This window comes from Malurus melanocephalus, unplaced genomic scaffold, assembly GCF_030028575.1.
Source record: "Malurus melanocephalus ecotype Western Australia unplaced genomic scaffold, MMel_1.1 scaffold_177, whole genome shotgun sequence".
Lineage (NCBI taxonomy): Eukaryota > Metazoa > Chordata > Aves > Passeriformes > Maluridae > Malurus > Malurus melanocephalus.
In genome coordinates this window covers 153,499-167,872 of record NW_026623409.1, presented here as the reverse complement: position 1 = coordinate 167,872, position 14,374 = coordinate 153,499, and the positions used below count along the sequence as shown (strand labels likewise).

At 41.5% G+C, this 14,374-nt stretch overlaps 1 protein-coding gene across 1 annotated transcript in view; it reads right to left on the bottom strand.

Annotated features, from left to right (window-relative positions):
* The window catches only part of CNOT10 (CCR4-NOT transcription complex subunit 10), a 32,326-nt gene extending 30,114 nt beyond the window's left edge, over nt 1–2,212 (bottom strand). The window contains exon 1 of the mRNA XM_057372681.1: nt 2,039–2,212. Coding sequence (XP_057228664.1) covers nt 2,039–2,060 — 22 coding nt within the window. The 5' untranslated portion in view covers nt 2,061–2,212. The remainder of the gene's footprint in view (nt 1–2,038) is intronic.
* Between the last annotated feature and the right edge of the window lie 12,162 nt (nt 2,213–14,374).

The window sequence follows — 14,374 nt, the reverse complement described above, 5'->3', positions numbered from 1 at the left end:
AAAGAATCAAGCCAGGAATTATCTTCCCAGCTATAGACAATGGGGCAGAGCAGGAGAAACTGCCATGGTGGCTGGCTTGCTTTGTACAAGCAGGCAGCTGCTCCTGCTGGAGAAGCTACATCATGGTGGACAGCAGAACTTCAGGAAAACTGGCTCTAYGAGAGAACAAGGAAAACTGTGAGACTGCCACCTGAAAAGGAAGATTGCTCTTCTCATGGGCTTGCTGCCACAATTTCATGAAAGCAACAGGTACATCTCCCACACACACATACCTGAAGACACCTGAGAGTGACTGCAATCATTATCCTTCTCATTCCTGCTGTTTCTGAGCTCTCTTGTTCCTACACTCTGCAAATTACATCTTGCATGAACTGTGCAGTTCAACACCAGAGCATCTCTGGAAATASTTTTTACTTTCAAACTCTACAGGCAGAGGAATAATCTCTTTTGTGAAAGGGAAGGAAACTATTGCGTGACTCTTGCTCCAAAAGAATTTTGAAGGGTATGAAGCCAAGTCAGTGYCCAGCCATTACAAGATAACAGTTTGTAGCACCAACACTTACATTTTATTTTTTGTATGGAGTCCTTTGCTACCTTTGCTTTGTATAGGTACAACAGGCTTCTCTGGTGCTGTGCAATAAAAGGCAAACACTTCTCCCTGGAAAGTTAACTGTAGSTCACTGCTATGAACAAGTACAGCATGTAGAATATCTTGCCATGGCTCACATCTTTKATTCATTTGCCACATACTTCATGAAAGTAAAACTGAAAAGTTCCTTCAACACTTCAAAGAGCATCAACAAAAAATATTAAAAACTTAGTGCCATGTTTTTTTCTTGCCGTTTAGCAGTCACAGTTCTAACAAACACATGACAGTTTAGTAAGCATCACTCAGTACAGTATGCTTATTTTCCCTGTATTTTTTTTCCAGATACTGAACCATTTCGTATTTAGCATCCAGAGGAAAAACTGCTTAAGGTGATTTTAAATAATGCTCCCACTGTGTAAAACCAGCTAGAAAAAACAGCAAAGAACACGGSTGACCAGAGGCAGGACCCAAGGAAATGGCACAAACCTGTGTCAAGGGAGATTTAGGTKGGATGTAAGAAAAAGGTTCTTCACCCTGAGGGTGGTTGGGCACTGGAAKGGGTTCTGCAGCTGATGCCAAGCCTGACAGAGTTCAAGAGTTTGGATAATGCACACAGGCACATGGTATGGCACATGGTGTGATTCTCAGGAATGTCCTGTGCAGGKCCAGAAATTGGAATTTGATAATCTTTGTCAGGATATTCTATACTTCCATTAAGTAGAATTATACAATTATATGAGTGAGGTTTTCCTCTGCATTGTCCTCTTCTCCATCCCCCCACGAGCTGCCATCTGATGGAATGACCTCTCCTGCAACGAAGACTTCTTGCATGATGGGGAGTTGTAGGGAAGATGGACAAGCAGTAGCYTGTCAGTACTACACAGCAACTGAATTTGAGTTTTATTCTGTCTGTTTACCAGAAAATTGCTTATTTGTTTAGTCTCTGTGACTTTTCTCTGCAGCGTCTTTTCAGGCCCGAGTTAAATGAGGACCCACTCATCCCCTGAAACCAAAGCAGCACCCCTGAGAGAATAAGACTGAACTCCAGCGATTAAGCAGCACCAGTAAGATTTATCGCCTCCCTCGTACCTTCCGCATGCCCCAGCCTAACAAATTAACCCAAAAGCTCGACTTCTGCAGGGGTTATTAAGCTCTGGGAGACAACCCCAGGCTTCCTCCGCCAATATGTCCATAGGGCCCTCCCCACCGAGCCCTTCCCGGCCAGGAGGGGGCAAGAGCTCAGCACAGGGCCAGCCGGTGACCCGGCAGGTGTCACAGGKYYCCTCACAGGGTCCCCGGACAGCGGRGCACTACTTCCKCGGCGGAAGGACACGGCACGCAGCCGGCCGGRCGGCCGTTTCTCCCGCGTTTCTGCTCGCGTTTCTGCGCGCCGGGCGGCGCAGGCCCGGGCGGGCACGGCGGAGCCGCGGCCGCTCCCCCCGCACTCACCCGCAGCCTTGTCCGCCGCCATCTCCGCCGCCGCTCCGTGCAGCACCGCGCAGCCCAAACGCGCCGGTCGYTCCGAGAGTCCCCCACACGCTGCGCCACAAGCTCCGCTCGACTAYCGCCGCCACCAGCCGGCCGCTGCCCCCGAGCGCTCCTTTACCGCCGGGYCCGCCCCGCCGCTCGCACCGCCCGCCCCGATTCGCCCGCCGCTTCCGGGTTCCCGGCGCGCCCGCCACGTCCGGCCGTTGCCGGGGCACCGCGGATGTGACGTCAGGACGCCTCGGCGGGGAGGGAGAGGCGAGCCAGGCGGGGCTGCCATGTTGGCGTGTGAGGACGTGTGAGGGCCGGCAGTGCTGCGCTGCTCGGTGCTCCCGCGGCTGGAGCTCACTGACACCTGCCGCCCGCTGTCTGCAACGGGCTCTGTCCTTTCTGCGCGGTTCAGGCGTGCGGGCCCTCATCAGGGTGTGTAAATATCTACAGATGGTGTGCCAAGAGGATGGAGCCAGGCTCTGCTCGGTGGTGCCAACCARTAGGACAAGAGGCAGCGGGCAGRAGCTCATCCATGGGAAGTTCCACTATAACATGAGGATGAACTTCTTTGCTATGCTGGTGACCGAGCACTGGATCAGATTGCCCARATGTGGAGTGCCCCTCGCTGGGGTTTTTCAAGAAGCCCCTGGACACAATCCTGTGCAATGTCTCTGGGATGGCCATGCTTGAGCAGGAGTTTAGACCAGCTGAGTCACTGTGGTCCCTTCYAACCTGACCTATTCTGTGATCCCCTCTGAAACAACAGTGGTGACTTGGGGCTTTCCCTTCAATACATTCTCTACTTTATACGGATTATCAGGCAGACAATCTAAAGTGTTGTTAAGGTGTTTCTCACAATACTGATTAATGGCGAGAAGTGTCCATGAAGGTTTGGTGCGTGCATCCTGCATTCCTTCCTAAGTGGCTGTTTGAGCACTGGAGACACAAAGCCTGGGTTGGAGACAAAACCCTTCTCAGACTGAAGACCCCGATTAGCTTATGTTATGCTTGTCATATTTCTCATTAAAGTAACAGGCATGGAATAAAGGCACTGGCAGAGTCACAAGTATTAAAGATTCTTAAATGTTTGYGYYCAYTTCCAGACCCCTCAATTCAAGAAGRATGTTGAGGTGCTRGAGTGGGTCCAGAGAAGGGCAGSAAAGCTGRTRAAGGGTCTAAAGGAAAAGTCTGATGAGGAGCAGTTGAAAGAGCTRGGGGTGCTCRCCCTGGAGAAAAGGAGGCTCAGAGGTGACTGRTCACTCTCTACAACTGCCTGAAAGGAGGGTGTAGTGAATTGGAGGCCWGTCTCTTCTCCCAGACAACCAGTGACAGGACAARGGGACATAGCCTCAAGCTGTGCCAGGGGARGTTGGACATCAGGARGAATTTCTTCACAGAAAGAGCAATTGCACATTGGAATGTTTTGCCCAGGGAGGTGGTAGAGTCACTGGAGGTGTTTAAGGAAAGACTGGATGTGGCACTSAGTGYCAGGGTCTAGTGGACAYGTTGTTTGGTCATAGGCTGGRCTGGATGATCTCAGACAGCTTTTCCAACCTAATGGATTCTGTCATTCTGTGATTACTTGGATATGCCATACATGGTATTTTAGTGTTCACCTTTGCTGAGATGTATCTCAGAAGGCTCAGCAGCTACTGCTTGTTCTGATTCTTAGGCAGGGACTCTGTGGATGAGTGCAGAGAAGCCAGATRGGGGGTTCTCTTTTGAACCCTCATAGTTACATATACAATGGGAGGTGGAATGAGATCAGAAGGCACTCCAGAGGTGTTCCCTCTCAGGCACCAAAAGGCTCCCTGTGTCACCATCCCTTGGAGCCAAGCTCCAGAGACACAGGGACAGTTRCCSTTAATTGTCATCATCATCGTGCACYTGTTCTGTRTCACTGTGAGATTCCTGTCAGACACTGCTTCCACAGTTTTGTTAGCTGTTGATATGGGAACACCTTTTTCTATTATTTCTCCAGACCTGGTTATCCAAGATTTCCCCCTCCTGCCACTCCTTCCTCATTTATTGATGTTAAATATCACTTGTTTTTTCACTTGTGACAGCAAGTGTAGATACACTCAGTTCTGATTAAGAGATTTTACCCCGTACAGTTTTCAGCAGACAGCACTTGTCAAAACAGCCCAGAGTGTCTCACGCACACTGCACCTATGACGTGTCTCTAATGGCACATTAGAGGAAGGTTTGAGGAGGAAATTTGTCCTTGGGGAAGTTGAGAGAAAAACGGATTTAATGGAAGCAGGACTTCTTAGCAGTCTTCTTGCAGTAGCCTCCAGTGACTGTGTTCTCCCTAGCTGTGCTGTCGGGCACCTCAGAGAGGCTGGGTTTGTAGGTAAAGAAAAGATTAACATGGGGATGCAGCTGGGAACAAAGAAACATGCATTAGCACACACCAGCTCTGAACACCTTTAAATCACAGCATTTAATGAGCCAAGCCCTGTAACATGAAGGATTATGAAAAGGTTATTTCAGGAATTTGAAGAGTAGGATGATTTTATTTTCTAAGTTCTGAAATTCCAGAATATGTTTAATAACATACTACTATCACCGCTTCTCCAATTCCTCTTAACTCTGATCTTCAGACTTTCTGTTAGACACAAAAGAATCATGCAATCCTCATTCTTAAGTATCTTATTCCAAGTCTCTGAATTTGTTGTATCTTCTTTTGCAAGAAAGAGCTGTTGGACAAAACCTGTTTGCAAGTAAAGTTGTCTTAGCAAGTCCTCCTTATATATTTAACAGTGTAATTATTTATTTATGTTGCCATTCTATCTATTTATATGTGCATATATATGTAAAAACTATGCTGTTCTGTTAAGAAATAAAACCTGTAAAGGGAAGAGCATTGTGCTACAATTGTAACTGTGTATTCTCTTTGKTTTTATCAAAACCAGAAAGTCACCAAAAATCCATCCTGACTGACAGAGCCAGAAATCTTGATGTGGATCTGATGTGGATGTATGTGTCCCTTTCTCCCAGGCTTGGTGCAGTGTTTATTGYCAGTACCTGAGCAGGAGCCTGCTTATTCCAGAGGATGTCACATCAGGATGGGCACCACSGTGAATTTGCCATTCCCTACTGTAGCTTTTCTTTAACTCTCATGTCAAAATCTATTTAGCTTCAASTGTGGCAGCCCTGGTATCCAGCTCTTCTTCCACATCATGACATCTAGAGGACAGTAGTAAGAGTTTGCTTTATCCATCATGCCACAATTTTACCACAGGGCTTGTTTTTCTGAGAGGTACTTAGAGCAGACTTTGATATAACTTCCAGCATCATTTTGCCATGTTTGTGGCTTGTAGTTCCAAAGGAATTTATTTTTTTTCCATTTCTAGGGGACAGACAAAGCAATTTTTGTCAKCTGGCCTTTTCTTTCAGTATGGTTGATTTTTTAAAAGGAACTTAGCACAAATAAATTTCCTTCTTATTTATACTCAATTGGTTTTTTCTGTGTGGAGGTTACTGAAGGAAAAGAAGAGACACCTGCCCTTTATTACAATTCAAGTCCACCGTCATGCAATCAGAAATGTTGACTTTTTCATTCAAAAATATTGTGGTAGCATCACCACTTTCTTCTAAGGACAGAGGAGCAGGTTTCTTGCATAATTGTTTCTTATATTGTACAATTGTTTCTATATTACACAAGTTTCTTGCATGATTTGCATTCTGCTTTTGATCTCTGGTCTCAGGGAGGCAGGCACGCCATCTGCTGTGGAARATACAGAATAAAATCAAATACCATTTGAGAGAACATGAAAAGTGTGTGGAAAAAAACACCCCTACTCCTAAAATATTACCTCTCATGGAATTCTGGTTTTTCAGGAAAGAAATGACCATAATTCAGGCTTTTAAACCAAATCTCATTCCAGAGAAAATAAACATGATACAGAGATGGGCAGATTTTTCTAGGTTTCCTTTGCCCATTTCTAGGCAAAAAAAAAAGAAGCTCAAAGGAGCCAACTGTAATTTGTAATGTGCAAGGAAGTGGGGAAGTGGGGGAAGTTTCAGGGGGAAGTTTCAGGAGGAGTAAAACATACCTGCTTTCAGACACAGAGTAGTCCCAGCATCTCATTGCTGCCTTGTGCRGTACCTTCCTTTGGCAGACTAGATTAAGTAAAAGTAGCCAGAGGTTTCTCTCTGCTTCTGGTATCACAAAGCAGAGTTTTCAAGGCTTTTTTAAAAGTTCTTGAAGACTGAACCAGCAATACAGCAATCTCCTACCCAGCCTTGCAGCAGTAATGAGATGTAGATAACCACTCCACTGATCATACCAGCAACACTGGCCAGCAGAGGAGAAAATCAGGATTTKTGATATCCCCAGTCACTGCCAGACTATGGAAGAGAGCTCCAAAGGGAACTGTGAAAGTCACAATTCTCTTGGCAGATTCCTCAGCATGGAAATCTCAGCACCTCTTTGTTTGCCTAGTATATCCCAAAGAGAAATTATTTAATATATTAAATACTTTGTGTTTYTAATAGAGATCCCTCTCCTTTGCCACTCTAGTTTAAAAGCTTTTACCCCCTAGGTGGCACTGTACAATAAAGCAAGGCATGTTTAAATACCATTTTCCACCTACAGGTTATAAGAGTGARTTATTAAGGTTGGAAAAKACCTCCAAGATCAACCTGTGGCTGAACACCACCATGTCACCTAAACCACAGCACTTAGTGCCACATCCAGTTGTTTCTTGAACATTTTCGGGATGGTGACTACAGCACCTGGAATGACAGGCCATTCCATGACAAACCTTTCTGCAAAAAATTATTCCTGATGTCCAAYCTGAGTCTCCYCTGACACAGCCTGGGAGAATTTCCTCTTGCCCTGTCACTGGCCTTGGAGAAGWTGCCAACCCTCACCTGGCCACAAACCTTCTTTCACGCAATTGTAAATTGTGATAATGTCACCCCTAAGCCACCTTTTCTCCAGGCTGACAACCCCTGCACTTTCAGGTGCTCCTCACAGGACTTGTGCTCCACGCCCTTCACCAGCTCCATTGTGCTTCTCTGGACTCACTCCAGGCCCTCAATGTCTTTCTTGAACTGAGGGGCCCAGAATTGAGCAAAAGATTTGAGGTGTGGCCTAACCAACATCGGGCACAAGGGGACAATCACAATCACAACCACCTGGATCCTGCTGGCCACACTATTTCTTTTACACACCAGGATGCTATTGGCCTTGGCCACCTGGGAACATTGCTGGTTCATGTTTAGCCAGCTGTCAACCAGCACCTACAGGTCCTTTCCTGCTGGGCTGTGGAGCTGCTGTTTGCAATGCAAACTAGCCTAAGTGTGTTGAATGTACCTATTAGTCTCAGCTTGGTAACCCTCTTTTTCTGAATCCATCTCTCAAAGTCARTAAAACATACTGCTGTGAATCTCATTAAAATACAATATTTTTGCTTTCAGACTGCTATGGAATGTATTTTCCTGGAGAATTATGGTSCATCACACATTTTGGTTCTGTCTGCATCCAGTGAATAAACCAGCAGAGGCTGTGCTTACTTTAGCAGCAGCAGCAGATTGGCAGCTGTAAACTGCAGGGGTTGAGGTTCCTTGCATCTCCAGTACATTCTCACACAGAATTTRTTTTCCATATGGTGGAAACTGGCCCAGTACTACACATCATCATCACCTGTTTTGAAACTCCCTGAAATAAAGCTCTCTCAGAAAACCTCCTTGACCATGGGACCTCTTAGGAGCACCAAATTCCCCTTTCACCTGTCTCACACAGATATGTTGCACACCAGTCTYCACTATCTACATAAAAACTTCACAGGCAGAAGGAAGCCCTCTAGTTTTTCTCACTCTTGCAGTTTTTGAGTGACTCGTTTTACTCGTATCATATCTTCACTCTGGCCCTGGAACATGGGTTGCTTGGTGGCACAAGGGGAGGAGCAATAGCCTTTGCCCTACAGGCACTGTAGCAGTGCCAGGAAAACCTCTTGAGCGCAGCCTTCTTACCCCTTGCTTTCACATACAAAAAAAAAGAGAGACAGGATAGCTTTCTGACAGTGTTTATCACTGTGACAGCTTTGTTCTCAGTCAAATAGAGATGCTTGTTCTCAGTCAAATAGAGAAGCTTAGACAGACAACACCTCACCAATTTTGGGATGTGGAAAGAGAACAAGTGATTATAAAACTTCTGGGAGCAAGGGGATACCACTGAGAAACACAGGGAACTGTGTATCATAAGGGATTTAGAGGAATRATGCCACAACATCCTCAATAAATTTCTGTATTTCCCTTTTGAGAAGAGGTGCTGAGCTTTTCCTCGTGTTGTAGTACCTGGCAAATACTCCTTCATGCYATCATGTACCTCCTCTTCCCTCATTCAAGGTCTGCTCTGATTTTGCTTATGTATGGCATTATGTGTTGTCTTTTATTTGGCTCTTATAAGAGCATCATTATCTTTTTCTATTAATGGGCTTAAGTCCATTCAAATCAAGAGATCATTCAAATTGTGCCATGTAAGGCTTTCTAAAGATAAGAAACAAAATACAGTTTTATATAATCTTCATTTTTCTCTTCCGGTGTCATCCAGAAGAAATCTGCACACCCAATTACAATTACTCAGGYAAACAAAGAGATTGTGGGAGGAGAACAATCCACATATCACCAAACAATTTGTGTTGTTAACCTTCCTGTAGAGAAGACAAGCCCAAAGCTCACAGAACTTTGGTTTCCACTTCAACTTTCAAATTGAAAGAAGCACCATTGTTTCAACAAAAGTATACTAAGGCCCAATCCATAACTTGCAGAGAGACAAAATTCCCAGTGTTAGTTAGGAGTAAAAGGTCTCTAAACCATTTTGTGATTGTATCAATGCCTTTTAGTGCAAGCAGGAATTGATTTATTCATAACAGGAGGATGTCTGCATGACATATGTGTTTATGTCCCATGTGTTAAGCACTACTTGGTGCCCTTTCTCATTACAGAGCTTTGAGCCTTTTTTAGGGTGCAGAACCAGAAAGCAAATGTCCCTGTGTTGAATCAAAGGAATCATTGGTTCTTTCAGTCCAGTCTTAAGAATCCTTCCTGTGCCAAACTGATATACACACTTTGTAGGAAAATCTGATACTGGATRTYTTTAGTTTGCAACAGCTAGGAGGCTGGAGYRTATGAGGAAATCACATTATGTCTCCAGGCAAGTAAATTCTTACTAATTACTTGTGTAGAGTAGTTATCATTGTCAGCATTTCTCCAGACATTCAGAAATAGGTAATTTCTCTCTTGAGAAGTATAAAACTTTTTTTCCTCACTAAAGATACAAATTATTTTGCTGATAAAACCTATATGAGATGTTGCAAATACCAAAGAATATGTTCAGTGCAGCTTTTCTACCTTCCCAGTGTGCAGTAGAATTTTTGTGTGTTCCCATTATTCTTATTTATTTTTAAGTCCTCACAGACATTTATGTAAAAAATTATTTTTTCCTCCAAAACTTTTAGGAACTTACAAACATAAGGCTGCCACACAATTTGTTGAAAGATTTGAAGTCTACTGTGATGGAGGGTTTTTTAAGAGATAGGAGATATATTATTTGCCTAAAACTACAGGCCTCTGTAAAACTTGCATCTAAATGCCTTCATACTGCACATCTGCAGATCATACGAAGATATCCATTTTGTTTTACTTTGTTGTGAAAAACAACARGAAATACCCTGTTGCCAGCTACCATTTTTCTCTGTGTGAATCTGTGATGTTCTGACTCAAATAGTCTCCAGGTCAAGTCAAAACCTCAGGTTTTAATGTTACATTTTTTAATACAAGGGGTTTTTAAATTTAATTTTAACTTGCTGTATTAAACACCAGGAATAAAATACTGCATGTGATCCTGGGTGAATCCAGAACAAAAATACCAATCCATGTGTTTTCTTTATTCGTAAAGGTTAGCATAGAATTTATTTTATTTTAATAGTTCTTGTTCACTCTTGAAATTCCAAATATATTTGACTGTAGTAGTAATCTCTGCAAGCTATTTTAGTTTCTATCCATCCTTCCTGCCTAATCTAAGTCAGTTGTAAATGGATGTGTCTTCAAAGAAAGGAGGAAAAAAGCATAATGAAAATAGTCAACATGCTCCAAAATGTTAAAAAGATGGAAAACTATTTAAAGAACAAAACATGTCTCAGGAGCTCAAGAATCACTGTGGACTGACATATGGTAATCGTATGTCAGCATATGCCTATGCTGCTTCTACAGCGTATATCCATTTGCTAAATTCTATTTGTGTCCAAAGTTGTAGCAGGAAGATCAAGTTTCAATGCAGTTAGAAAAATGTACAAGCATGATGATATGTTTAATTTTTAATTTTCTGTAGAAGCAATTCTGCATATTATTTATTCATTCCTTGCTCCTTTTTCTGATTTCAGAGATCATCCTGACAAATAAATTTAGCCGTCTCACTCCATGTTAAATTCTCAATAATAGGAAAAATCAGACCAATTCCAAGATTAACAAATTTCTCTTTAAGTTGCAGGGGGTGGGGGGAAGATTAAAAAAATGCAGTGCATGGAAACATGTAGAATTAGAAGAYGGGAAATAGTTTCAGCTTCCTGCTCTAAATCTAGTAATTTAATAAYCTAACCACTGAGTCATTGTGTATATTTGCTTCTGRTTTCCAAAACCCAGAAWTYCMWTYYSAAWYMAARRAAWYYYCCYTTKGRAWWWTTTTGCYGAAGTTAATAGAATTTACTTTCAATTAAACAGAAATATTAGAAAAGTGCTAGGAAATTTCCAGTGCTAATCAGCTACAAATTAACTGTGAGGTATGAGGTAACCAAAATTTTCATGTTGTTTAAGAAATATTCCTTCCTCCATCCCAAAGTTGAGGATAGCTGTTTGTTTCAGTTTTAGTGCCCATGTTAAAGCTGAYGAACTACATATTTGATTCTTCTGGCTACTAGAAAAGTAGGTTATTAGGAGCTGCAAATAATTTTGGCAATTAATAGTGATAATACTAAATATTGCATGTGGATCTAAGATTTCTTCAATTATTCCAGTGTAAAGGGAAAGCATTTAGATTAAGGATACTGCATGATAAGGAAATAGGTTAGAGCAAGAAAATATTCCAAAGGCAACACAGTGTTGTTTGGGTCACATAGATAAAGTAAACRGAGCAYRTATTTCCCTTCTATCTGGAAACACRCAGTGAAGAATTTCAATTTCCAGTCAGGCAGCCAGGGAACAGGATTCTCCTCTCAAGATAAACCCAAAATAACTTTGCCAAAGGAATGTCTCTAGACTTATACTGCTATACTCCAGGTGAGAAATTCCCCGACATTTCTGAGTCTCAAGCATGGATGAACACAGCAGACGAGTGAAGTAATCATTTAATGATTCAGTTCCATTAAATGGACATAGGATAGCTACATGTGCCAAGAGCTAGAAAAAGGAGAGCTACTTTTAACATGCATAGGGATTAGAAAACCACCATGTTTCTTTGTGCCTGAGGATGGTTCCACTGCAATCACTTGGAGGTTTCTATCATAACCCAGTGCTGTGATGGTGGTTGAGGAGAGGCTGTGCAATGGTAACTTCAGTTTCTGCCTCACTGCATTACCTTGTAATGACATTAGCACATATTTTACATTCTGCGAGGGGAACGCTTCCCTCCTCCTCCCTGCTGCTTAGAAACAGTGAAGAGATGAGATCTGACACTTGAAAATGCTATAGTGCTGTGACCTCGTCGGGGTATAAGATGGTCTTAGTGGAGGCAGAAAATTCAGCTGCCTGAAGTACTTTTGCTTCGTCCAGCTGGTGTCCTACTGTCTACAAAGCTGCTTCCAGACAGCACTGCTTTGTTACTCATTTGACTTTACTAGCCCTTGTCAGAGTTAATTGGATTTGTGACATGGTCAGATGTTTATTTCTTGATTMTGTTGTCCCTTGCCTTACAGGACACATATGCCAGAGGAAACTACATCTGGCAAATAATAAAATATAAAGAGACACATAGACATGCTGTCCAAATTTTTTAGGAGCTAAAAKTAGAGGAAATTGGTGCTTAAAATATTTTTTAAACTCTAGATTATGACAATATTGTGTTATCTCTGATTATCACAATAATTAAAGCAGTTATAAAACTTTTTGTTTAAATATATMCACAGCTCTCTAGACAGTCAAATATCACACTTTTGTCATGTCTAAATGCCCAACTAAACTTTATTGTAGCTGAGTGCTGCTTTGGGGAAGAATGCACATAAATCACAGAAACACAAGGTTACACTTCTGGTAAAATCCCTTATCTTATTAAGTACTAGAAAAAAATACACTCCTTATGAAAGCCACTGCCTACAGGCATAATTTTATTACACCTTCCTTTGTGTAATAACTTTTGTTTGTATATGAGATTATAATCTCACCCTCTATAATAACTGTCATGCAACTCACTTTCTAAATCTTTGCTGCTGTTACTGATGTAGGATTTTGATGCAAATGTTTTTAAATACAATGGAAAAATGTTTAGCAAGTTACTAATACCCCTAGATTATTTAAATATTAAGTCGAAAAAGAAGAGGACTTAATTTACAGTTTCTAGAAAAGGCATGGCTTTTGGCACAGAATCCCAGAGAAGGTTTTATTCTGAAATGCTGTCTCCCTGCTTCCAGAAGTTTTGGTTGGATGAGAGGCCCRCACAGCTTTTGAGAACAAATGCACGCACACACACACACAGAAACTCACACTACTCTGAAAGCCACAGTGGATGCAGTCTTTTCTTCAGGGTTGAACCAAGTGTAAATCAACCATGGCTTTGTGTATAAAGAGCATATAGAAATACCTGAACGTTTATTCATTTGTCAGCATGAGCTGAATTGCATAGACATTATGTGATGGTACGAGCAGCGAGGGCATGAGRGAGACAGATTGACAAAGCAGTTAAGCATGGGCTTAACTTTAAGTTTGTATCCAAATCCTCATGAAGTCAACAGCTATGCACTTGGAGCTATGCCAGGACGTAGCTGAAGATRTGGCCATCATAGTCTATTTTATGTAAGCATTCTGTTATTAAGTTTGTAAGCCAAAATAGAGTTAGGCAGCTRTCTGTAATCTGTAAGTGTTGTGAAAAACATGTTGGCAAAATTTTTATATTGACTAGTGCAAAGGAGTAATAAAATTAAACTACTTGTCATCACATCAGCAAGAAACAGTGTGTATGATTTATTTCTATTTCATTCTAATTTTAATATTAATAGAACCTCCCATAATACTTTCAATACACATAAAACTGGAAAAGCATRGGGGCAAATCAATCGAGCTTGGTTTTATTTTGGACAGCTCTTTGGAAGCATCTGAAAAATGTACAAGAAGGCTAACCCTCCACCCCAACATATTGTAATAACTGAGAAAAAAAAAAGAGGATTTTTTTTTTTTTAAGTTTTTTATTATAGTGCTTTTWCCTTCTGTGCTGATCTCTACAGGCCGTTGGTCCCTTCAACAAGGCAGTGTTTGGTCCTGCAGTTCTTGCACTTTTAGGTAACATTGTAGAAGGAAAAATAGTATCCCCCTAGACTCTGAAACTGTTACTCTACCCCACTGAGAACTTCAGGMGTGTACTTACTACCCTTGGTGAGGCAAGGTATGAAGTAAAATCACTAAGCAAATTTGCTGAAAAAGTTACTAAGCTGGAGAAGTTTTATCAGAACATCATCTTCTGGAGTCTCACTGCTTCTATTTGCTAAATTAATTTCGAGGTTTTCTTATGCTCTACAGTATTRYGTAAATTAAAAATTCTTTATTACAWTTCTTTGAGGGCAATCATAAAAAGGTATCATCTCCAGAAAACAATCTGTGAAATATTTGGTGTATCACAGTTCCTTTATTACATTCCATGTGTCCTTCAATATCATTATTCAGCTTCAATAAAGTTGAGATTGATTGATTGATTGATTGATTGATTGATATGGCATTGACATCTACAAGCAATAGCTGGAGCAGAAAAAAGTCCTTCTCCAACCCTGCCTATTACTGTGGAACTGATTTCTTTTTGGAGTAGATCTCCATTAGGAATGATAGTTTTTTAGCAAGCTAATCAAAATGCAGTAAAATATTAAAKAATAATCAGGAAAAGAAAGAAAAATTGCTTTTTGCACTTTTATTGTTTATTAACCTGAGTTGGTACTTACTTTTATACAGAGTTACTCATCCCAGAATGTTTTGTGCTCTTAAATTGTACTTTTCTCAGCCCTAAAAAGATAGGATAAAAACTACTAAGRTCAATAACCATTGTACACACCAACATAAAGTTTATCAGTTTTTATTTATTTTATAGGTCTTTCACAATGCATT